This window comes from Bipolaris maydis (assembly GCF_028858645.1).
Source record: "Bipolaris maydis strain C4 unplaced genomic scaffold PSV08scaffold_8, whole genome shotgun sequence".
NCBI lineage: Eukaryota > Fungi > Ascomycota > Dothideomycetes > Pleosporales > Pleosporaceae > Bipolaris > Bipolaris maydis.
In genome coordinates this window covers 358,858-382,290 of record NW_027093864.1, presented here as the reverse complement: position 1 = coordinate 382,290, position 23,433 = coordinate 358,858, and the positions used below count along the sequence as shown (strand labels likewise).

Here is a 23,433-nt window from a genome sequence, read left to right as displayed (position 1 = left end):
CATGCGAAGCGCTCTAAGCGCGGACTGGCAGCTCTTTGCGGCAACAGGGCCGGCGGCAGCTGGGCAGCTGGGCAGCCATGTCGTGGTGGGATGGGCCATGGCCGTGTGCGTGGGTGCGGGTGCGGAGGAGTCAGCCACAGGTTGATATTTTCGCAGACGCCCGTCGGGGCCGGGCGCCCATTGGCGAGTCTGGCAGGCTGCCCATATCCCATGCCCCGCATCGTGCAGCCCAAGCCCGTTCGTTCGCAGTCGGCCATCCGGTAGGGACATGGCGATGGGGCCAGATGCACTGTGCTTGCATGGCCCGACACGCCTCCCTCTCCTCCTGTCCTCGCCCGCCCTTATTCCTCGCCACGGCCCTCGGGCTGTGCCAGACTCGCGGCCCTCGGTGCTGGCCGGCTTGCGAGAGCGCCAGCTTCAGCAGGCATGTGCTTGTGGGCGGGCGGGCAGCTCCGTCGTCGTCTGATGGGCCGAGCAACGGTTCGCTAGGCGGGCTGCCAGCCCAGGTAGCTGGCCATCTAAAGTAACCAGGGACTAAGAAGTACGTATGTACATGTACATCCGCCCATCCACACACACACACACACACAGCACCTACTACACTAGACATGTATGCATGTCCCGCAGCAGCCCGCCATGGACGTCATGCACTCATGCGTCCGCCCACGCCGTCGCTGCGCGCGAGAGCCCCGACAGGCTGCATCGAGGCCGCCGTTGGGCCAACTGCAAGTGCAAACGCGGCATGGCATGGCATGCCTCGTCGACGGCCTGCTCACTGACTGCAGCTTGCTGAGGCCCGTGTCTCGAGGCCGAGATGAATAAAGTGGATAGCTCTTCGCTCGGCCTGCTTAGCGCGAGTAGTCGAGCGTCCCCAGCATCCCCTTTCGACATAATCCTCACCCAGGCCCGCGATATCTCCCGAGTCCCTCCTGACCCCTACCCACCCGCTCCCAGCTGTCCTTCACTCGCCGACTTCACCTTGCCCTCAGCCAAGTGGACAGCTGTCGCTCCTTTTGTCGCCTTCACCGTGAGTATGAGCCCACGACCCCTAGTCCCCACTAGGCCCTCCCCCTCAGTCTCCAAAACATGTGCCCTCTCCACCAAAATTTTCCGCTGCCCGCCTCGACTTCATCTCCCGCCCCCCTCGTGTCGCCCGCAACCCGACGACGCCCAGTCCCACCATCCTCTCATCCCAAGTCGACGCCAATTGCTTCCTGTGCCTGTTTTTTCTGCTGCAAAGCACACCTGCTCACCTGCTCACCTGCTCGCTCATAGATCTCCTGGCCACTCCACCCGCCCGGCGCTACTACTATCTCGAGTCTTCCATATCCGGCCACGATTATTCCCGCAACCACCATGTCCTACTACAACGACGCGTCGTGGAACGCACCAGCTCCCGGCCGACAGCCCTCGTGGGAGCAGCCTCCCCCGCCCTCGCGATCAGGTACTACACCAATGCGCCCCGCCAGTCACAGTGCACCCATTCACCCACTTGTAGGCACTAGCTCCACCGTCAACAGCGAAGTCGCCAATGCCTACGCTTCTCAGTTCGAGGGTACGTTGCCAGTCGTCTGTCTTGCGCCACTGTCGTCTGTCAGTGCCATGTTTGGCGCCCAATCCATGCAACAAACATGGTTGTGACAAGACACACTACCTTGGCACACATGCTTCTAGTACCGTTACACTGACACCATCACAGAGGTCGACCGTGCCATTGAGAACCTCGCCAAGAGCGGCAAGCCCTTTGGCCCCGGCTTCCCTCCCACGCCCATGGGCGCTGCCCGCCGTGAGTCGATGCCCATGATGGGAGGTGGTCCTCGCCCATACCCCGACTATGGTACGCATTCCCACATAGACATGTACACACCACATCACCCACGCATACTAATACACACCACCACCACCACAGACCAGCAGCGCATGGGCGGTCCTCAGCGCCACCACTCAGTCAGCGAGTACGACGGCTCTCGCTCCCACTCGGCTTCCAATGTACAGGGCTTCTACCAGAACCAGCGCTATGCGCCCAGACCCAACGATGCGGACCAGATGGCACAGGCGAAGCGACGGATGGCAGCCCAGCGAGAGCGTGAGCTGCGCAACTATCACCAGGAGCAGCAATATCACAGAAGTAAGGACTCGGAATCTGGGCAACAATAGAAGCAGGACAGACAGTTGACTTAGGGTAATGCAGACGTTTCGGGCTCAGGCTCCAAGTCGGACCGCTCCATGAGCCCCAATGCCATGAATGAAGACGAGCGCCGCGAACTCATCGCCCGCCAGCACCGTGCTTTGTATGGCGAGACCTCCACTCTGTACAACAACAACCCAACCTCGAGCCAGGACGTTCGCGTTCAGACTTCGAGTGCCGGACGCGGGCCGTCTCCCCTCGCTTTTGACCCTTTCGGCATGCAAGCCCAGAACGCTGCGGGCGAGGGCTCTGTTCAGATGCCGCCCCGGGACAAGGATGCGGCCAGTAGCGCCCAGGACGCCCGTGCCAATAGCACCTCGTCCCCCTCGACTACACAGGCCCCCGCATTCAATCTGTTTGACGCCCAGCAGGCCAACCGTACCTCTAACTCGTCACCCGGCGGCTCACCACCCGTGCCAGGACAAAAGGCCAACGGTTCCGGCGTCGCCCCCATTGGCACCCGTCCCCAGAACCAGAACCTTCAGCAGCCTGCCGGTGCTGCCATGGGCAAGCGGACAAACTCGCCTCTGCCCTCGCCTCTGGGCTACAACTCGTACAACGCTAGCGAGCAGAACAATGCAGCTGCTACAACATCTGCTTCTATGAATCCCTCTTCGACTGTTACGGACAAGGGAGTTGGTATTTGGAACAATGGTCCTTGGAGCAACACGCCCACGCAGGGCGTGCAGGCGTCGGTCTGGGGCTAGAAAATGGAGTTTTGTTTAGGGAGATACGATGCACATCCGGAGTTACTGCATTTCAGGTGTCTCAGGCATACCAAGTCGGTCTTTGAAGTACTAGCTTGGGCGGAGCAGGTCAATGGGAAAGGTCGGCGAATATTTCGTGTGGGTTCGAGGTGCACCATGCACATGCCTCTGCACTTGTTGGGGTCTTGCTGGAGATGATATACCTTTTCACGAGTGGGGTACAGGTGTTTGTTGCCAGGGTTCACGGATTGGCATTGGTTCATGGGGGACTTGCGGGAGTTTTGTCAAAGGTTATCTTGCTGTTATCGGTTGCTAGCTTTTCGGATCGGGTCAAGAGCCTCTACATCAACGAGCGACAGCCACGACGCTGCCTCGATCATCTTGGGAGGCTATGAGGGCTGGTACATTTAACGGAACTGCGTAATGGGAAAAAAAAGTGGTTTGGGAAAAGACCTGGTCTTTTATTTTATTTTTCCTGTGAGCCATAATACATTACATTTGGTTCTGGAAGTTGCTATTTTCTAAATTATGGCCACCGGTCCGGGCAAATGGCTGTAACGGGACATGAGGAAGCGAAGCGAACACAGCACAACACGTGACCCTTGCTAGCGTAGTCGCAAGCGAGATCAGGGTTAGCGCGCCGCGGCAACCCCAGCTCCAGAATCGTGGCCTTTGGGTTCTGTTTGAGTGACTATCGCCTGTAGCCTCCCACGACCTTTCTATCACCCACTTTCTGCCCATCTCGCACCGGTTGCCGTTCAAATTGCCCATCATGGTCAGTCACACCCCTTCCCGAGCGCACCCGAAGCCATTGGACAATAGAGAAGCCGCCCATTGCTTGCAAGACAGGAGTATGCGACACGTGTAGACGACAAGGTGTTGCGAATGAGGGCTGCAAGGGGCAATGATGCTATTCTACCTTTCGGCAGCCTACATGTGCTTCTTCGCTCTCCTGGAAATGCAAGCAATGCCTTCTACAAGACGTTCACATGCCGACGGATCAGCCGAACTCCAACATGCCCCGACATATTCACTAACTGCAACAACAGTCTGCCCCGCGCGCCACCTCACCGAACGCGGCCTCTTCAGGCTCAACAACCGCACGCCCTGCGTCGCCAAAGCCCCCGGGTGGTCCTGCGACCGTCATGCGAAGGAAGGCGGCCGCCGACCGCGCTGAGAAGACCGCCAACCTGCGACCGAGCAGCACAAGGGCGGCAGGTGCTGGAGGTAGCTCTAGCACCATGCTGAGTAAGTAATCACTCGACCAGCCGCTGGACGCAAGGAAATGAGGAGATTGGGCAATGTACCAAGTTCAATTCCACGTCTACAGTGGGGAGATGCTGGATATAGCACTAAGAAGAAACGTCACTCTTGAACTCTGCTAACGTGCTTGTTCAGGGCTGTACACTGATGAATCTCCCGGACTCAAGGTTGACCCTGTCGTCGTTATGACCCTGTCCGTTGTCTTCATCTTCAGCGTTGTTGCTCTCCACGGTACGCAGTCTCACATGCCTTTGTGAAGTCCACTTCTGATCATCAGCAGTCATCGCCAAGGTTATGCGCCGATTCTCCGCATAAGCAAGCCTATTGAATTATTACTTCTCTTACCCTTTACACATTTTCCGTTCCAGGTAGCCGCTATCCAGTGGTAACCTTTGCAAGATTCCCCTCGATGTGCGTTTAGCCGTGTCTGATTCTCCATGACTGTGTTTGGACAAGAGGCAGAGGTATAGGGCGCATGAAACAATTGGAAAAGCACCATTTCCCATGATATCACTGCGACTACTAGGGGCGAGCATGACGGTGGGGAGCACGGGTAATTAGGAAACTGCTCGTTTTGCTTGGTGTATAATAGGTTTTCGCATAGGAATGTGGAGTTTTGTTTGCTATTTGTGTTTACCCTATAAAGTGACTTGTATGAGTAACGAAGGCAGGTGACTTGCATTTCAAAATCATGCCGTTGATTCGATTTTTGTCTATTAGGGAAGGAATATGTACATGGTCCCTTGCTGGAGGTCTATTTTTTTGGGGTCATCTTAGGTTATCATGAGATCGTCGTTTGTGCGCAACCTTGCTGGACCAAGTCCTGCTTGGTTCCTGCAGTGCCGCACGCAAAATTACAGTAAGGGTATTGTTGCACTCGTCCAAACAACGCCTACACTATCCGGCTTGCCCTATCAACTTCAATCTTGAACTCCTTCTTCTTGCCAATAACCAAGGGCGGTCGTCGGGCGCCATTGGCTCCGGAGCTTGTGTACGTTTCTTCTTGGGGAAAACTTGGACTCCGTTCTCCAACCCATACTTCAGCTTCGTGGCCGCGATATATATGAGTGGGGCGAAAGTGCTCATCGGCCGTCAGCATGACTGGCACATTGGGTAGGGGACTTTCTGATTGCCGCAGCTCTCCTCCAGACGACGAGCGGCGATGGTCAGGCACAGTTCGCTTGCTGCCACTGCGCGAGGGCATGTCGTTCATCAAGTACGACTCTGAGATATTATCTTGGTTTTTTCGCGGCATAATACGGCGAGGCGGCAGAACAGAACTTGCGCTCGAGCTTGTCGTCATGTGCTGGCTCGCCGAGCGATGCGAACTGCTGTGGTTATAGTGCTTGTAGCTCTCGACGTACTCGCTGTCGAAGGGCTTGAGGAACGGACCCAGGCCTGTAATGGTACAACTCATGATGGCGTAGCCCATTTGCCACTGCGTGGCCACGAGGTAGTCGAACGTGTACGACCCGGCTATGCGGTCACGCAGATAGTACAGCCGGACAGCTGCGATTGCGATGACGGGGAGACGTGCGCTGAATGCGAATACGACCAAGGCTTTTGCGCCGCGTCGCATGTGCAGGAAGTGGACTAGTAGAACTGCCAAGGTGAAGATGAAGAATTCGGTTGCCATGTCGAGAATGCCGATCGAGAGCCATTTGGGCCACTTTGCGCCAACACAATCAGTCATTCTGTTTTTCGAGTAGAGAAGATGGAAGAGGAAAAAAACATACCCGGTTGTTGCAGTTGGTGTGGTCTAGGATTGTCTGCGTTGGGTTACATGGTACCGAGACCAGTACGACAGATATGATTGCCCATATACATGACAAAGCCACGGTCGCCCATACGGCGATGCGATGCAAGCCTCCGGGCGATATCCGTAGGTGGAGGAAGAGAATGGATAACTTGGAGGCCAGGATCACAAAGATGTAGAGGAGCTGACTTGCGAAACCTTCCTATTCAGACCGTCAGACGTTGCTTCTGTGGAGCCCAGTACAGCACATCCTGGTGCGGATCCAGCACGATTCTGGAAACTGGGGGGCAACTTACTTTGCCCAGTTGCTCGCGTTGCGGTAGTGGTATATTGTCCTGAGATGCGCCCAAGCCCAGAGTAACGAGGTGCAAGATGATGCCTGTTTGAACCGTATCTAGCAGCGTCGCTGCCGCAAGCCACCAGTCTAAAAACAAAAGCGAATTTTCAGTATGCGCTCCATATCTGCAATTTGGAAACAGCAGGACGAAGTACTCACCATCTGATCTCCACTCTTTTAATCTCCATCGCAGCCAAACACGGATCAACGAGCAGCACCAAACAAAGGCCAACACCGAAGCGCCTGTCACGACAATCAGGCCGCGCTTGTCATTGGCGGCGATGACATAGGGCGGAGGAATAACATCTCCCGCCATGAAGAACAGAGGCAAAGGAGATGAAGCGACAGCGAAGGTGAAAAGAGGCCATAGGATAGCCGTTATGGGACGTGGCGCGACAGCAAAGGGATGCCTGGGAGCTCTATAACTGACCTTCTGCTGACAGCCGAGAGATCTCACCAAAAGCCCTCCAGGGCAACGATGGCAGTGCTCACCACCCACCACACTAGCGCAGCGACATGTCCCGCTGGTCAACCCCCACCCACCCCCTGGCTCCCTCGTCCTTCCGCCTTGCGAAGCGTGGCCCGGTCCTTCGTCGCTTAGTATTGCACCATTGCATCTAACTGTGATCCCATGGCCTCGACGGCTCTGCGCAACGAAGCGAGCAAATGCCAAACACGCCACGAGCCGTCTCCTAACGCAAAGCAGGCTTCTGAGCGGGCGGCCGAGCGGTACAGTGGTGACGAATTGTACATGAGCGGAAACCTACCACTCCCACGGATATGCCCGCCACTGACGGTGTGGTTGAGCAGGAAAACGCCATATATATTCAGCCGCGGTTGAGGATTGCAGGTGGATACAAGAGGAACATTCAAAGAAGCAAAGAAGCCGGAGGATCGACGCATCGCCCTTCTCTTAGCCTACTGCAGATCGCCTCTTTCGTCGAGACACAATTTCCCAAATGTCACTGTGCCGTGTCTTGGTTCGGCCGACTTGTTTTTCAACTACTAATCTGCCATCCAATCGTCTCTTTCTCATCGTACTTTTTAGTCACTTTTACTCCATTACCACCCCTTCCCCCTCCCCTTTCGGGCAATATGACCGCCACGTTTGCTTATCAAATTTCCATCTTGTCCTGCATATCTTGTAGCGCCAAGCATCCCAACCCCCAGATGAGGAAGCGGCCCGCGTGGTAGCAAGGTCTGCCAATTAAACGGACCGACTCGCCCTAGAACCATTCATCACCCAGCTCCGCTGCGGGGTTCTTCTTCTCCTTTTGTGCCAATGCTCAACGTGCGGCCGGCCCTTGTCCACACATATGCATACCAAGATGATTGCTCTCACGGCATTGGGTTCGAGGGCATTTCAGCCTAGCGGGCCCCACGCCCAGTCTTCTAGGAGCGGCAGAGAGAGACAAGCCACCGTTTGGACGAAGCGAAGGGCCTAGGTCAGCGAGGCAAGCCAGCCCGTTTGTCAAACTAATGCGCTACCCAATTTGCCAGGACCGTTTAGATCTCTTTTTTTTTTCTTTTGACTTCTACCTACTTACAACGCTTCGCGTGACTTTTATCTCCCCGAGTCCCAGTCTCTCGGGTCTTTCCTCCTTGGGGTTCCTTGTTTTTTCTTTTCGGCCTTTATTTTTTTTGATTTGTTTGCCCAAGCTTGGTCAAATTACGTTAACTCGTTTATAAAAGGCCTCGTTTTTGGTCCCTTGGCGCTGCCCGCTGGGAAACCCCGTGTGCCAAAACCGCTAGTCATGACTGCTTACCAGAGCCAACCGCTCGGTGGCATCGACAAGCAGAATGCGCTCGAGGCGCGAGCGCATCGCTCTGGGTTTGCGGATGATGGCGAGAGCGAGGAGTACCATGAGTCTTTGAGGGGACACACGAGGGCGGATCAGGCCGACATGATGCGCATGGGCAAGGTGCAAGAGTTGAAGAGGAATTATCGGCCGCTGTCTGCATTGGCTTTTACGGTTATCCTGCAGGGTACATGGGAGGTTCTCCTGACGTGAGTGACTATATATGAGCGCTTTTAAGGACACAAGTTTGACAGTAGGTAGTGCCACCTATCAAGGTCTTGTTGACGGAGGCCCAGCTGGCCTGATCTGGAGCTTCGTATGGACCTGGTTCGGCTTCAGTACCGTCATGTTGTCGCTGGCTGAGATGGCATCTATGGCGCCAACAGCTGGTGGACAGTACCATTGGGTTTCGGAGTTCTCGCCCCCCAGCGTCCAAAAGCCATTCAGCTACTTCATCGGATGGATGTCGACTCTGTCATGGCAAGCTGGTACCGCATCCGGACCGTTTCTCGTGGGAACACTGATCCAGTCCTCGGCCATTGTCATGTATCCGGACTACTCTCCTACCAACTGGCAAGGAACGCTCATGGTCATTGCCGTTACCCTCTTGGTTTGGGTACTGAACATTTGGGGCTCCAAGTTCATGCCCGTCTTCCAGAACATTATGTTGGTCATCCACGTATTCGGTTTCCTAGCCATTATAATCGTCTTCTGGGTCTTGTCGCCTCGAGCAACTGCCGAAGTGACATTTACACACTTTACCAACGGTGGCGGCTGGAGTTCCACTGGCCTGGCACTGATGGTAGGCCAGCTATCAGCCATCTATGCCTGCATCTGTACGTCTTTAGCTCCACAAGCCCCCCCCCCCCCCCCTCCCCCAAGTTGATAGGCACCACTCTAATATGACCTCCAGGCTCGGACTCTGCAGCCCACATGGCCGAAGAAATCAAAGATGCAGGTAAAACTGTTCCCCGCGCCATGATTGGCGCCTACATTATGAACGGAGCCCTTGGCGTCGTCTTCCTCATTAGCTACATGTTCATGATCACCGACGTCCAAGCCGCTCTCGACGACGCAACTGGCTACCCGCACATGTGGGTTTTCGCCCAAGCCGTCTCCACCGGCGGCGTCATTGCCCTCAATGCCATCCCCACTGTCCTCATCTTCGCCGGAACCCTAACCTTCAACCTCTCCACGTCGCGCCAGACCTGGGCTTTTGCCCGAGACCGTGGTCTTCCCTTTAGCAGCTGGATTGGGCACGTGGACCCGAAGCTCCAGGTCCCTGCGAATGCAGTGACTGTCACGTGTGGTCTGACGATTATTCTGAGTTTGATTAATATTGGCTCGGATGTTGCTTTTAATGCTAGTATGTCTCCTCCCCCTTCTCTTGTACTCACCCTACAAGCCATTGCTAACAACGATTGTCCCAGTCATCTCGCTCAACGTCGTCGCCCTAATGATAACCTACATGTTCTCCATTGGCGCCGTCCTCTACCGCCGCATCGTGCACCCGGAACTCCTTCCCTCATGCCGCTGGTCCCTCGGTAAATGGGGCGTCCCCGTCAACATTGGCGGTTTCTTGTATTCCACTCACGCCTTCTTTTGGTGCTTCTGGCCTGAATCTACGCCTGTAGAGCCTGAATCGTTTAACTGGGCTGTTGTCATGTTTGCGGCTGTTGCGTTGTTCAGTGGAGTGGATTATGCGGTCCGAGCAAGGAAACAGTACAAGGGGCCAGTTGTGCTGGTGGATGGGTTTAAGGGAGAGTGACTCTTGGGAGGGTGGGGGAGAGAGGAGGAGGAGGGGGATGGTGATGACGATGATGATGAAGAGTAAATAGGTTGCGCGGTAATTTCAGAGGTATATATTGTTCTTATAATTGCGGCTTTGGCTGCGTTGTTGTGATTAGTTCAGATTGTGTAGTTCCTGCAAGAAGAAACTCAAACTAGTCAGCAATAAAAAGCTACGTGTTTCTTTTTCTTGAAGTTGTGATGAAGTTTTAGCGATCTTTGGAAAGTGTCTATGCTTACATACTTATATGGCGGACACCAGAATCTCTCCAAGTCTTTTTAGTGAATGGGCTAGTCCGAGCAGCTAGTGGTTACACTTTACATACCTACATATCAACACGTACACTCCACATGGGAAAGCTACACATTGGGCCAATGGCCTGAAATCCCGGGATATCCGGTAGAACAGGCGGTCAAATCTGTAACGAAGGATCAGAGTCTAACGTCAAGCAGCTGATTGTGAATGCCGTTGGGGAGCATAGCCCGCATTGGATACCTTGGCAGGATACGATGTCTGGTATAGTCTCCTGCGGAAAGTGGGGCATCAGATAAAAATTTGCACCGGTCAACTCTCGGATCTGATAAGATGACACTCCGATCACCAATCACATCTCCTACCTTCAAGTCCACAGTGATAGTGGATCATCCATGGAGACTACAAGCCACCGGCGCGTTGTACACTGCTTGTCTTTCCCAATGTCGGTGTAGCGTCTCACATGTTGTGTTGCTAGCAATAAGTAGCAGACGGTCCGCCTTGTCATCCCTAATCTCCTAATCTAATCAGATCATCTCTCAACCCCTCCTCACAGCCTCGTTTTTGCTTACCCCCACGACCCTGCCGTTATCAGATCAAGGCCGTTCAATATGAGGCTCACAGAAACCCTGAGCAGCGTTAGCTCGTCGGGCCCTCACCGGGTTCTCGTCGTGGGCTGCGCATACGGCGGCATCTCTGCCGTCCTCAACCTCCTCGAATACGCACAGGGCCGCGCACGGCAAAGCGTGTACCCAGGTCCGGATTTCAAGGGCGCGCGGAGTAGACGAGGAGTCGAGATTACAGTCATCGATGAGCGTGATGGATATTGTGCGTTTTACCCCCTCTTCTAGCCGAGGCTTGACTTTTGGACCCCACCATCACCCTCGTTGCCACTCTCAAAGAGCATGACTAATGCTTGTGTCTCTAAACAGTCCACTCTGTTGGTGCACCACTTGCACACGTGACGCCCAAATATACGACGCATATGTGGAAGAGATTCAGCCATTTGAATGAGTTGAAGCAGCCGAATCTACATTTCAAGCAGGGAAGCGTCAAGAATGTCAATCCCGAAGCCAAGGTTGCAGAGTGGTGCGATCGTAATGGTCAGGTGCAGCAGCAGGCATATGATTACCTTGTCATGGCTACAGGGCTAAAGAGGCCGTTCCCGGCTGTGCCAAAGTCTGGGAGCTTTGAGGAGTATCAACGAGATGGAAAGGCGTTTATTGAGAAGATCACTGGCGGGGACGCATCAAAGTGCGAGGGAAGAAGAGTAGTTGTGATTGGCGCTGGCGCTGTCGGAATCGAGTTCGCTGCTGAGATCAAGAACTACTACCCGCAAATTGCCGTTACATTGGTACATTCGCGGAGTGAAGTTCTCTCTTCAGAACCGCTGCCTGCAGAGGTCAAGGAGCGCGCAAGGATTCTCCTCGAGGAAGAGGGTGTCATTCTGCGTCTCGGTAGCCGGGCCACCATCACTGATATGCCAAACGGCCAGTACACCGTCACACTGGCAAACAACGAAACAATCACTGCAGACTTTGTCATTGACTCGACAAAGAAGGGTACACCTACTACTGAAGTCTTGCCTGCGGAATGCCTGAATGCCGACAAGGAAGTCATGGTACACCAATCGTTAATGTTCAAAGACACAATCGCAAACGCGTCATCGCACTTTGGTGTCGGCGATGTGATTGCGTGGACCGGCATCAAGCGCGCAGGCAGCGCAACAGTCATGGGCCAAGCCGCCGCTCAAAATATTTACTCCGCCATTCTCAACTCCGAACTAGACCCCTCATCCGAACAGTACGCGGCAACGGAGCTGCCTGCTTGGGACGCAGTCATTGGCCTGGCTGTCGGCAAGCAGTGCCTGACATACGACCCAAAGAACGGTATCAAGTACGGTGTCGAGGTTATGAAGGGCTACTTTGGTGATGATTTGGGATGGGCAGCTAATTTGAAGTATCTCGGCCTTACAGATGTGGTAGAGAGGGCGGATAGCCCCGTTGAAGAGACCAAGATGGCGGAGGTGGGGATTCAGCCTGTGAGCGCGCAGGCGTAGGTATGAACTGATGAGATGAGGCATGATGATATACGGAATTCTGCCCTTTCTAGCGCAATATGATGTTTACATGTAGTGAGAGAGCTGTCCAAGATGACTGATTATTATGATGAGAGAAGACAATGACAGCAATAATAATGATAACAACACACTGAGAGTGAAGAGGCAGCCTCGTTGGGACGCACAGCTAAGGTTCATGGGGTGCTGAGAGAGGCCCCTGCATCCGCGTGGTGAGAGCGCATTGTTGGGGACATGCGAGGCTTGGGCGGCTGATGCGAATCTCGAGAGAGAGACACGAGACGACACGCAACGTGACTTGCAAACAGAATGCGCTAAGGCGATACGAGTGGAGCCCGCTAAACCATATGCCGACGCCGTTGATGCACCTTGACTGACGTGCATGATCCATCTTACCAAACACCGCCTTTCTCCCATCGCAACCAGACGTGAGCGACGACAACAACCACCCCGGAGATCCAGAAATCCAACGGTGTGGAGAGTCCGGGTTATCCTCGAAACCGGGGAGCGAATTGCCGCACCGTTATTCGTCCCGTTGCCAATTTCCGGCTTAGGCCGGTGTTCCGTCCAAGAAAGGGGGCCACGGTGGCTCATCCATTCACTCGCCCCCCTTAAACTCTTGCAATTCCATCGCTTCGCCTTTTCCCCCTTCGTCGCATTGTCGTCCTCGTGGGCTTTTTTTTTCTCCTCCCAAGAGATGCGGGGAAAGCAAAAAATAAAAACGTTCGCATGCGTTGGAGTCGTGTGAACATGTCATGCGGCCTTCCACGCGACAAGCATGCATCCCACTACTTGCAACCATCTCTGCGTGTTGGAACCGCAACTCCCGCATTGCGAGCAGGCGTTCTAGAAGCGATTGCCGGGATGTTCCACTTATTTTTGAAAACGGATTGCTGCTCACATGGTGGTCGATGCGTCTCCGTGGCTTGTCCTAGTAACTCGACTAGGCTGCCAGAATGATATGTATCCTGTCCCGAGGTCTCCATTTATGTCTCCATCACTTGCGCACTGTCTTCGCCTCCCCCCATTACGCACTGTCTTGATCTCCCACTGTCTTTGCTGTAAGGCGGGTACTGGGCATTATCAATCGCATACTCTACACTGATTCGACTAGTGAGCGCACACTTTGATCGAGCCAGGACACCCTGGCTGCGCATACACCATGTTTCCCAGTGTAAAGGACCGAGCACGACAACTGTTTGGAGAGGCTGCTGTCCCCGACACTCCACCTCCACCTCCAGTCGCAACTGGTAGGAGAGGCGCTCCGATAAGGGCGACAACAGCGGCGACAACAGCCAAGTCGACCCCAGAACCAAAACCACAACCAAAAACACCTGCGAGACCCTCGAGAACCGACCCCAAGTCCAAAAAGACTGCGCCACCGCCGCCGGTCGAAGAGACACCAAAGCCTATAGGCTCATGGCCGAGCCCGTTTGAACAATTCAAGGCGAGAGCGGCGCCACCACCAGCAAAGGTGACGCCGCCAACGCCATCAAAAGCTGCCACATCCAAGTCGGCGAAATCAGCTTCCGTAGTATCGAAGTCAGTCAAGTCTTCCAAAGAAAAGGCCGAAAAGCCTTCAAAACCAAGCGAGAAGAAATCACGCTCAAAAAGCCCTCCAACCGCCAAAGCCGCACCTGCCCCCAAAAAGGCTCCCGAACCCAAAATCGTTGCAAAGAAGAAAGTCGAATCAAAACCCGCCTCGGAACCCAAAAAACCCACTCGCCCCAGTCTCTTCTCCCGCGCCGCCTCGTCGACCTCGCGCCCCAAAATCCAACGCTCCTCGTCCTCATCCTCGCTCGACTCGAGCTCCGAAGAAGACAGCAGTTCCTCCGACGAAGACTCGGAAGACGAAGACGACCTCCGCGCAGCCTGCATGCGCGAAGTCTCCAAAATCACGGCGCTCAAGGGCAAAAACCTCGCCATCCAGCTCCGCCAGCGCTCCTCGGGCGGCTGGTACGCTGCCCTCAAAGACGTCGGCGCAGACAAGTACCTCAAGATGTGGATGAATCGCGATAAGACGTTTGACACGCAAGAGGAGGCGCTCGAGGCGTATCTTGTGTTTGTGAAGAAGATGGGGGCCGATGTTAAGCTTTTTGGGCCCTTGAGTCCCAAAGTTGGCGGGAGGGGGAGGGGTTTTTTCTCTTAGGTTTCTATTCTTTGAGCCTTGTGAGTTGGAACATCACCACCACCCTTTTTCTTTTCTCTACCTTTATTTCTTGGATCCCTCCGCCCGCCTCTCTTTTTTTGTTTCTCTTCTTTTACAAGGCGCGCTTTTCTGGGTCCCGGATTCATTCCGCGAGTATTCTGTTTACTTGCAGTTCCCTCTTCTCTTTCTTTTTACCATTGTCATATGTACCATGTAAGATTATGTACGATTGGGAGATGTTGCAGGGGGGTTTTTTTTTTCTCTTCTTTTTATCCTGGCCGTTTGGGGCTTACCGGCGCTAGGAAATCAGGATGAGGAACTTTAATGATCTTGCGCTGGCTGGCTGGATATATACCCCACTCTGGATTGTTTTATGCGCAAGATTGTTGTTTCCAAGGCGTTGGATGTGGGCTCGACCTATGAAGTTATGCTCTGGATACCGGATTTAATGGTAATACTCTTTTTTCTTCTTTTTTAAAACATGTTGTCTATCCAGGTAAAGAGACACGTGCGTTTTACCAGATTTTCGGAATTTAGCTATTCACCTAAGAGTTACTGCATTGAAATATGCGCTTTAGTTACAAATTGGATGCTACTTATTTTCTGAAGATTGAACTTATCCAAACGAACTGTTTAGTGGAGTGGCGGGGCTGCCCTGCATCGTCTAGCCAGGCGACATGGCACGTCATGTTTTCGTATGCGACAACTTATCTCGAAGATGTCAGAGTGATTTCCTCGAAGCGCGTTTCTCGGCGAGTTGTCTATTATGCGTGGTATGCTGCATCGCGTGTCACGATATTACATTGCAAGTTTACAAATACCCTTCTACACCAGGGTTAGATGTGCAAACTCCACAATAACGCATTTCTGCATAAGATGCAGCGCTTGATAGAATAACATTAATTCCTGAACTCTGACTGACACATCCTGTATAATAGGTTGATTCGGTACCTAATTACCATAGTCTGAAGTGTTACCTACGCCAATGCAAATCATTATGACGACATGACATGCAACGCCTTGGTGAATTATATACTGAACAAACCCCGATGACCTGAGAGTTGCTGTACAAGCCAATTAAACAGAACTCCACGACGTATCTAACATATTAAACTGCATACACCATGGACACAATCAAGAAAGCAATCGGCAGTGCCTTCGACCCCAATACCGACATTCCCGACCTTAGCGGAAAGGTAAGATGTCACCCCCATAACAAATATCCAGGTCCTAATTTATAACTAGGTCTACGTCGTAACAGGTGGCTCCGCTGGCATCGGCTATGGTATCGTTGCCCACCTCCTCCAACACAACCCAGCCAAGATCTATCTCCTCTCGAACAAGGAGGACCACGCCGACGAGGCCCAGGAGGCGCTCAAGGAATGGGGCGATGTCAGCAAGGTGGAGTGGCGCAAATGCAACCTCGAAGACTTGAAACAGGTGGACGAGGTAGCCAAGTCGCTGGCAAAAGAGCTGGACAGGTTGGACGCATTGATTTGCAATGCTGGTCTCGGTGTTGGCGTGTACAACGAAACGCGCGATGGCCTGGACAGTCACATGCAGGTCAATGTCTTCTCGCAAGCCCATCTTACGCTTGTGCTCTTGCCAATTCTACAAAAGACGTTAGATTCGCGCATCGTGCACCAGTCGTCTGACCTCCACAGGGGCGCAGACTCGAGCATGAAGTTTGAATCAATCGATGAGATTAATCAAGATATCGGCGCCACGAAGCTCTACAACCGAACCAAACTGGCTCAAATCCTCTTTCTTCGCGAACTCTATTCCCACATCAAGGCCGGCGACTTTGGAGAGGTTACGAACAGTCTGGGTTTGCCGTGGATCAATGCGACACATCCTGGTGGAGTGGTGACGGACCAACAGAATCAAGCCATTGAAGCGTACGGTACGCTTGGTAAGGTCGGTGTGAATGCTGTACGACCATTCATGAAGGACCCAGTCGCTGAAGGCTGTCGACCCGCCCTGTTCGCAGCGGCATCGCCAGACATCGTGAAAGATCAAATCCAGGTGAGTCATATGAACTTAGATAGAGTATCATGTTAACAGTTCCAGAACTCATATATCGTTCCTGATAAGAAGGTGCAAGCACCATCGAAGCAGGCCCTGGATGAGAAGCTGCAGGCAAACTTGTGGAAATTGACAAAGGAGGTGCTGGAGTCGAAGCTTGGAAGCTTGCCGTATGAGATGAAGGCCTAAGTTGTCGATACAGTGTAGGGTTGGAGTACCAGTATCGGGCCGAACCTTTGATAGATTATCACACCAAATAATGTAGTATCATTGCAGACTGTACCTTGAACCATGAGTGGTCTTACAGCGGCTTGTTGAGTCACAACAGAATTCGTTACTAAACCCTACGCGTTAGCGATCTACGTTTTGCTCTGATATGCATGCAAAGCGTGTACAGCGTCTGTCTTACAATCACCACCTGTTTGTGCATTCCCCGTGTTGTAGTCCCGCATGTAGTCCGCATTTATCCAAAGGGCGTGTTATCTTGAGTGTTACCCCACTGCCAACGTCATGCCTCCAAGTGGGGTTACTCAAGTGCCTCCAAACAACCACAACAACAAGACGTACAAATTATATAAATAATGTTGAATCGCATTGCTAACAGTTATCAAAACAACTCATCTTTCTCCAAGTCATACTCAACTCCTTTAACAAAAATAATTCAACTCTACTATACCATCCCTTCACAAGTTATCCAACACGACTAGTCAGCATGGCCAAACTCACAGACTTCAAGCTCCTTTCATTCGATGTCTATGGCACGCTCATAGACTGGGAGAATGGAGCTTTGGTTGGACTTGAGCCCCATTTGAAGAAATCCGGGCAAGAAAACATGGACCGTAAGCAACTCTTGAAAACCATGCACGAGATCGAGGCGCGAGTTGAGAGGGAATACGGCCATCTCAAATACTCCGAGGTACTTGCCAAGGTCCTCCCTGAGCTGTGCGAGACAGTCGGGCTAGAGAAGCCCAGCGAAGAAGAATGCACAAAGTTTGGCGCGAGCATTGGCGATTGGCCCGGATTCTCCGACATACCTTCTGCGCTGGAGCGGCTCTCCAAGTTCTACAAGTTGGTCGTCTTATCCAACGTCGACCACGACTCATTCAAGAGAGGCAATGCAAACGGCCTCAAGGGCTACAAATTCGACGCTGTATATACTGCTCAGGACATTGGATCCTACAAGCCTAACCCGCGGAACTTTAAGTACATGCTTGCCCATGTCAAGGAGGAGTTTGGCGTGGAGAAGCACGAGGTGCTGCAGACGGCGCAGTCGCAGTATCACGATCACCACCCCGCCAAGGATATGGGCATCAAGAGTTCGTGGATCTACAGACCCGGGGCTGTCATGGGGAACCGCGATGATCCAGTGTATACGTGGAAGTTTGACACGCTTGCGGATATGGCGGATGCGGTGGAGAAGGAATTTGCAGCGCTGGGACGATCAAGGTAAATAGCGAACAGATGGTACCACATAGTAGTCTGGGTAGTAGTATGAGTGATTTTTTATTCTAGAATGCATGTACATCACGTCTAGCTTGACAAAGTATGCGAAGCTTTGCGTTCGTCCAAAGTTTATTTCGTCGGCGTCAGAATAATGACCGCTAAGAGTAACGGTTTTTTAGGTGGCTGGGTTACTATAGTAAGCTAGTATTGCGGGGTGCAGGCGGTCTAACATATAGTCTTTACCTCGCCACCTGCATGCATATCGGTCACGCGCATGTGTATATTCTACCGACGGAGATTGGACCCCTGATGGAGATATCTAGTTCCCTTCCGGTTATAAGATGCATCGGTGGGGAGCGAAAAATAAAGACAAGTCCGGCTGAAGACAAGCATGGATGGTGCAGCCGTGCCAATTCTTTCCCTGTTGTGATCCGTTCACAACCTGCTGTGCCCTCGGTCTCTACTGTAGCGAGATTTATGGGACTGACTGGGTTTTTCTTTCAGGAACAGTGGTCTAGAATGAAAGACGGCACTTGTTCCCCGCAAGACTGTACTTGACCTTGATATGTACTTGACTCGAACGCGATCTAACAGGGCTTGGCAACGTCGTACTGGCCGGTCCTATGCCTTTTCTCCACACTCAACACCAGATTTGCCCATCGCGCACCACCCACCGCCTCAACTAGCGCCAACAAAAGTCGTTCTGGCCGCAGATTATCCGCAGTAGTAGCTAACTCGAATCTGGAACCCCGCAGTCTCTGCGCGATCCGCCCCCCCTGGCACCCTGCCAGCATACATCGGCAAACATGACGGACCGACTCCCTGGACCATCTACTGCGGTACCAGCAGCAACGGTACCGGAGCAAGAAAGCACTATAAAAGCAAGCCATTTCCCTCGGCGATGGCTGAAGAAGAGGCTCGCCATCATCATGATTTTCTCGAGTAGCACGGTGTTTCTCTTTTGGTACTTTGGTGCCTTCACCTATGCGAGGCCATCTTATCCTCCGGCCTTGCCACAGCCGGGAACACCACAACGACCGAGCCCTCCAAACAAAGAGACACCAGACCAGTCTCTAATCATAAGCCTGCCCGGATATGGCAGCTTCCAGGGCACCAAGCTGTTGACGGGTCTGGACAAGACGGAGACTTTTAGCAGGCCGGTAGATGCTTGGTTCAATGTCGAGTACTCTACGCAGCCGGTTGGACCAGGCCGATTCAAGCCAGTTACCTGGCCTGCGTCTTTTGATGGCACAAAAGATGCGACGGCGAATGGACCGGCTTGCTTCCAGAACATGTACAGCTCGCTGGGACAGTCTGAAGCTTGCCTCACCATCAACGTCTACCGACCATCTGGTGTCTCCCTGGAGCAGAAGCTGCCATCTTTGGTCTACTTGCACGGCGGATCATTTGTTTCTGGTTCTCACCGCAGCTTCGATGGCGCCACGTTTGTTGAGAGGAGCACGGAGCCTCTCATGGTCGTCACAGTGCAGTATCGCCTTGGCGCACTAGGCACTCTCCCCGCAAAGTTCATGGAAGAAGAAGGTCTGTTGAACCTGGGGATCCGAGACCAAAAGATGGCGTTGGAGTTTTTGCACAAGTACATTGGCTACTTCGGAGGCGACAAGGACCAGATTACACTCGGTGGTCAGAGTGCCGGTGGCCATTCTGTTGGCATTCATCTCTTCCACAACTATGGTGAGGATGCCGGCAAGCCACTGTTCAGCAAGGCCGCCATGTCGTCTGGTTCTCCGACTGCACGTGCATTCCCGGGCATCGACTATCCACTCTACCAACGCCAAGTTGCGGACTTTATGGATTACCTCAATTGTCCCGAATCACCCACCTCGGAAGCACTCGCATGCCTGGAGAAATCTGAAGTTGATGATATCCAGTTCATCTCTTCATCGATCTACAATGCTCACAACTACAACCTCACTTGGCCCTGGCAGCCTGTTTCTCCAGGACCCCTCTTTGAGAAGCGTGGCTCGACATCTGGTGAGGAGGGTACCTTTTTCAAACTCCCTCTCCTTATCTCCTCTACTACCAACGAAGGCAAAGCTTTCGTACCACAGGACCTACGCACTGATGCTCAGTACCTCACATTCTGGGAAACCCTGACTCCAGGCATGAACGCTGAGGATTTCGCCGATGTGGATGGATTGTATCCCAATACAAAGGTTGCACCCGGGTCATCGAGGTACGTATCGGACCAATTTGAGCGCCTTTCCGCCGCCTATGGAGACTACTCGTACATCTGTCCCGTGCAAGACACTGCCGTTATCCTCTCCTCTGCCTCGGCACCCGTCTACAAGGCACGCTGGAACACACCCAACTTCACGCCAACATACCAAGGCATCCCCCACGCCAGCGACGCCCTCTACTTCAACGGCGAGCTCAGCACGCAATACCCGGAAATCTCGGTGCTTTACAGCGCATACTGGGCGAGTTTCGTCGTCAGCGGCGATCCAAACACGCATCGTGTTGCCAACTCCACGGTGTGGGAGAAGTACGAAGGTGCTGGAAGTAAGCAGTTGGTGGTTAACCCTCCGGATCAGGGTGGTGCATACATGGAAGATGAAGGCGTGGCGATTAGGATGGAGCAGTGTAAGTGGTGGAGGGACCCGGCGAGGGAGAAGAGGCTTAACAAGTGAGCTTTATCGCTGTGCGTAATGATAAATGTCATGAATGAACTTATTTTTTTGGATCATCTTTTTTTTTTCTCTTTTTCGTTTCGATCATTGTGATATGGTGCCCTGAGATTACCAGTCTAATCCCTGTTGAATGTATGGAGTTACGAAGTAGAAATAGAATTCTGAAATTACTTTTATGTAATTTACGTTTACCTTTGTAATCTCTTCTGGAACTTACATGCCGACAATCGAACCATGGATTAACTTAATTTTAGAAAACTAAGAATTACGTACATGTGTGCGTTATATCATGCTCTACCGCAGAGTTTACGTCATCAGGAGGTTATGGCGGCTGCTGCTGACTGTGCTCGTAACTATGTTTTGTATGCTATGTATACAGACAAAGTTTGACAGTGGAACGAAGGCGGGTAATCGTGGAAAGAGGGCGAGGTAGGTTGACGTATGTTGGGCACCAGTGGATACAATCTGATGCGGGAGACATGCAGTTTGTTGGGGAATGGATACGGGCGCAGGATGTTCGGGCTGCTAGAAGTTCACATGAATACTTGGTTGGCCATTGCTTTGGTGGCGAGTCTGATAGAGACACACCGTCATAGTTTCGAGTTCGCCATTTTCTCTCACTATACAAAATCATCCGTCCATGTATCACTCGAGACACACCTCAGCTTAAGCACGTTGTTCAAAGCCGGACCGAGATTGTTGAAGAAAAGGCAGGTGGTTGTGGTAGTATGTAATGGAAGCGAAACTAAGGTGAACGGCGCCGTCACATGGCTCTTCGAGGCCTTCAGCCAAGGGTCCCAAGGGTGCATATACGATTGCATATCTTCTCAGTAGTCGACGGGGGTTTGGCCTGAACAAGGCCGACGGAGCGAAGGAAAACTAGTGCATGGCGATCAAAGATGCACAAGCGCCGTCCGAGGTTGCGCAATGGGAGGGCGTGCAACTGGGCGGCGGGAGGCCGCAGACGCCTAGGAGGATAATGCATTTGCGGCTGGGAAGAAGGAGATATCCCAGCACCGAGCCGCTGCACATCTCTCCATCTCCGATCACGTGATGCTCGTGTTTCTGACAAGACAGCGGGCGCAGTAGCCCAAAGAGGCAGGACGAAACCCGGGACTATACCTGATACGGTAATGGATGCTGGTCCGGGCGGGTTTCACCCGAATGCTCCCTACACCCTACCCATTGGCCAAATTTTGTTCCGAAGCCTGATAACCCCCCATGCCTATTACAACCCACATGGTTGTCCTAAGCCACCATTCACAGACGCCGCTAGCCTGGCCAAACGTGAAACTTTGCCGATTTTCCCTCCCTCCCTCCCTAACTAGATTGTCCTTAGCATGCATATCTCAAAGGCCATGTCGGTGTTTCCACCAGTCACGAAACAGCCCATGGCACACACCCTCTCGTTCCACATTGTGACCAAGGGGCCCGCTTTTCTCGACTCCATCAGAGTCCTTGCATACAAACGAGAAATATATTACTATATATCTCCTGCTTGGATGCTGCTGTAAGTAATTGTTGCTCGTCCACAGCCTCTCTTCCCATCCCCATTCGGTCCTCTTCTGCTTGGTCCGACGCCGGCTGTCCAAGATGCGTTACTCACTTGTTGCTTCGCTGCTTTCTGCAGTCACCGCAGTCTACGGCTATGCTTACCCCATGGCATGCACGGGAATCTGCAACAACGCCCATGATCCCGCCTTGATTCGCCGTGCCGATGGTACCTATTTCCGTTTCTCGACTGGCGGCAAAATCGCCATCCACACCGCGCCGTCCATCACTGGTCCCTGGTCCTACAAGGGTGCTGCCATTCCCGCAGGTTCCAAGATCAACTTGCCCGGCAATAACGACCTATGGGTATGTTCGATCCTGAAAAACAAAAAGAAGCACCGTCATCTCTCACCCAGCTAACACACACCGTGACAAGGCCCCCGACGTAACCCTGGTCGGCGACACATACTACCTCTACTACAGCGTCTCCTCGTTTGGCAGCCAAAACTCGGCCATCGGCGTAGCAACCAGCAAAAACCTCGAGACATGGACCGACCTCGGCTCCACCGGCATCCAGTCCAGCAGCGGCAAAAACTACAACGCCATCGACGGCGCCCTCTACTGGGACGGCTCCAAATTCGTCATGTCCTTTGGCTCCTTCTGGCAGGACCTCTTCAGCATCGGCATGGCCAACCCGCCGCTCAAGACCAGCTCCTCAGCCGTCACAAACATTGCCTTCAAGCCCGAAGGCACCCACGCCCAGGAAGCCGCTTTTATCGCTCTCAACGGCAAATATCACTACCTCTTCTTCTCCGTCGGCAAGTGCTGCGGCTTCGATACAAGCAGGCCTGCTCCTGGCGACGAGTACAAGATCCAAGTCTGCAGGTCCACCAGCGCTACTGGTGGCTTTGTCGATAAGAATGGTGTCGACTGCACCCGCGGCGGCGGTACTACTGTCCTGCAATCTCACGACTGGGTCTACGGTCCTGGTGGTCAGGGTGTCTACTATGAAGCCGCCTCAAAGACCCAATATCTTTACTACCACTACGTTGATACCCGTATTGGATACCGGGATGGCGACAAGAAGTTTGGTGTTAACAAGATTGACTTTAGCAGCGGTTGGCCTGTGGTGTAATTGCTTGGCCTGCTGCGCTAAGGCTTACATACACTTGCTGACGACTTCTTCTCTCGCTTCGGCACTTCTTGTTTATATATTTTTTTTTATCTTGTATATAGAAACACATCATGTGGCTTGCCATCGGACGTGGTACGTATATACAATTATCATATGTTCACAGATCATTTGCTTTTTTTTTTGCAACTTTGAAGTCGAATATTCACTGGAACATCACTAATACTCAAGCATGAATCGATATTGTTAAATCTCTGACATTGATAAGGAAGAAAAAAAAAAGCAAGACTAAGGTACTGTATCACACAACGCCCCCACCAGCCCCCCAAAACTAAGCAAGAAAAAAAAAAGAAAACTACTTCATACAGACATTA

The 23,433-nt window shown here is 52.8% G+C and overlaps 8 protein-coding genes across 8 annotated transcripts; 7 read left to right on the top strand and 1 right to left on the bottom strand.

The window, feature by feature from the left end:
• Positions 1-1,356: 1,356 nt before the first annotated feature.
• On the top strand, positions 1,357-4,945 carry PSV08DRAFT_391297 (uncharacterized protein; the record flags this gene model as incomplete). The annotated part of the gene is made up of 8 exons (XM_066093514.1): positions 1,357-1,444; positions 1,499-1,555; positions 1,700-1,837; positions 1,910-2,128; positions 2,192-2,883; positions 3,945-4,143; positions 4,294-4,389; positions 4,436-4,945. 8 exons carry the CDS (start codon positions 1,357-1,359, stop codon positions 4,471-4,473), a joined length of 1,527 nt encoding a protein of 508 aa, XP_065948981.1. The 3' UTR covers positions 4,474-4,945.
• PSV08DRAFT_362651 (uncharacterized protein) lies at positions 4,768-6,678 on the bottom strand. The gene is made up of 4 exons (XM_014222973.2): positions 6,411-6,678; positions 6,211-6,338; positions 5,895-6,116; positions 4,768-5,827 (listed from the first exon to the last, which is right to left on the bottom strand). Exons 1-4 carry the CDS (start codon positions 6,565-6,567, stop codon positions 5,051-5,053), a joined length of 1,284 nt encoding a protein of 427 aa, XP_014078448.1. The 5' UTR covers positions 6,568-6,678; the 3' UTR covers positions 4,768-5,050.
• A 1,327-nt stretch (positions 6,679-8,005) lies between these two features.
• Positions 8,006-10,030, top strand: PSV08DRAFT_362650 (amino acid permease-domain-containing protein; the record flags this gene model as incomplete). Its single annotated transcript, XM_014222972.2, has 4 exons — positions 8,006-8,259; positions 8,312-8,886; positions 8,964-9,416; positions 9,481-10,030. 4 exons carry the CDS (start codon positions 8,006-8,008, stop codon positions 9,816-9,818), a joined length of 1,620 nt encoding a protein of 539 aa, XP_014078447.1. The 3' UTR covers positions 9,819-10,030.
• A 577-nt stretch (positions 10,031-10,607) lies between these two features.
• PSV08DRAFT_302357 (uncharacterized protein) lies at positions 10,608-12,291 on the top strand. Its single transcript, XM_014222971.1, has 2 exons — positions 10,608-10,919; positions 11,024-12,291. Exons 1-2 carry the CDS (start codon positions 10,703-10,705, stop codon positions 12,148-12,150), a joined length of 1,344 nt encoding a protein of 447 aa, XP_014078446.1. The 5' UTR covers positions 10,608-10,702; the 3' UTR covers positions 12,151-12,291.
• A 976-nt stretch (positions 12,292-13,267) lies between these two features.
• Positions 13,268-14,693, top strand: PSV08DRAFT_391293 (uncharacterized protein). Its single transcript, XM_014222970.2, has one exon. The coding sequence runs from the start codon at positions 13,331-13,333 to the stop codon at positions 14,315-14,317; it is 987 nt and encodes a 328-aa protein (XP_014078445.1). The 5' UTR covers positions 13,268-13,330; the 3' UTR covers positions 14,318-14,693.
• Positions 14,694-15,383: 690 nt separating this feature from the next.
• On the top strand, positions 15,384-16,531 carry PSV08DRAFT_402245 (uncharacterized protein; the record flags this gene model as incomplete). Its single annotated transcript, XM_014222969.1, has 3 exons — positions 15,384-15,513; positions 15,563-16,342; positions 16,382-16,531. Exons 1-3 carry the CDS (start codon positions 15,442-15,444, stop codon positions 16,529-16,531), a joined length of 1,002 nt encoding a protein of 333 aa, XP_014078444.1. The 5' UTR covers positions 15,384-15,441.
• A 523-nt stretch (positions 16,532-17,054) lies between these two features.
• On the top strand, positions 17,055-20,436 carry PSV08DRAFT_410078 (para-nitrobenzyl esterase; the record flags this gene model as incomplete). The annotated part of the gene is made up of 3 exons (XM_014222967.2): positions 17,055-17,788; positions 17,877-17,901; positions 18,541-20,436. The coding sequence occupies 3 exons, from the start codon at positions 17,055-17,057 to the stop codon at positions 20,434-20,436; spliced, it is 2,655 nt and encodes an 884-aa protein (XP_014078442.2).
• Positions 20,437-22,029: 1,593 nt separating this feature from the next.
• On the top strand, positions 22,030-23,062 carry PSV08DRAFT_391286 (glycoside hydrolase; the record flags this gene model as incomplete). The annotated part of the gene is made up of 2 exons (XM_014222966.2): positions 22,030-22,293; positions 22,364-23,062. 2 exons carry the CDS (start codon positions 22,030-22,032, stop codon positions 23,060-23,062), a joined length of 963 nt encoding a protein of 320 aa, XP_014078441.1.
• Positions 23,063-23,433: the final 371 nt, after the last annotated feature.

Coding starts and splice junctions, on each gene's coding strand:
- PSV08DRAFT_302357 (XM_014222971.1), top strand. CDS start 10,703: ATGAGGCTCACAGAAACCCTGAGCAGCGTTAGCTCGTCGGGCCCTCAC. Junction 10,920..11,023: donor CGATGAGCGTGATGGATATT/GTGCGTTTTACC, acceptor GTCTCTAAACAG/TCCACTCTGTTGGTGCACCA.
- PSV08DRAFT_362651 (XM_014222973.2), bottom strand. CDS start 6,567: ATGGCGGGAGATGTTATTCCTCCGCCCTATGTCATCGCCGCCAATGAC. Junction 6,339..6,410: donor AAAAGAGTGGAGATCAGATG/GTGAGTACTTCG, acceptor TTTTGTTTTTAG/ACTGGTGGCTTGCGGCAGCG. Junction 5,828..5,894: donor ACACCAACTGCAACAACCGG/GTATGTTTTTTT, acceptor GTTGGCGCAAAG/TGGCCCAAATGGCTCTCGAT.
- PSV08DRAFT_391293 (XM_014222970.2), top strand. CDS start 13,331: ATGTTTCCCAGTGTAAAGGACCGAGCACGACAACTGTTTGGAGAGGCT.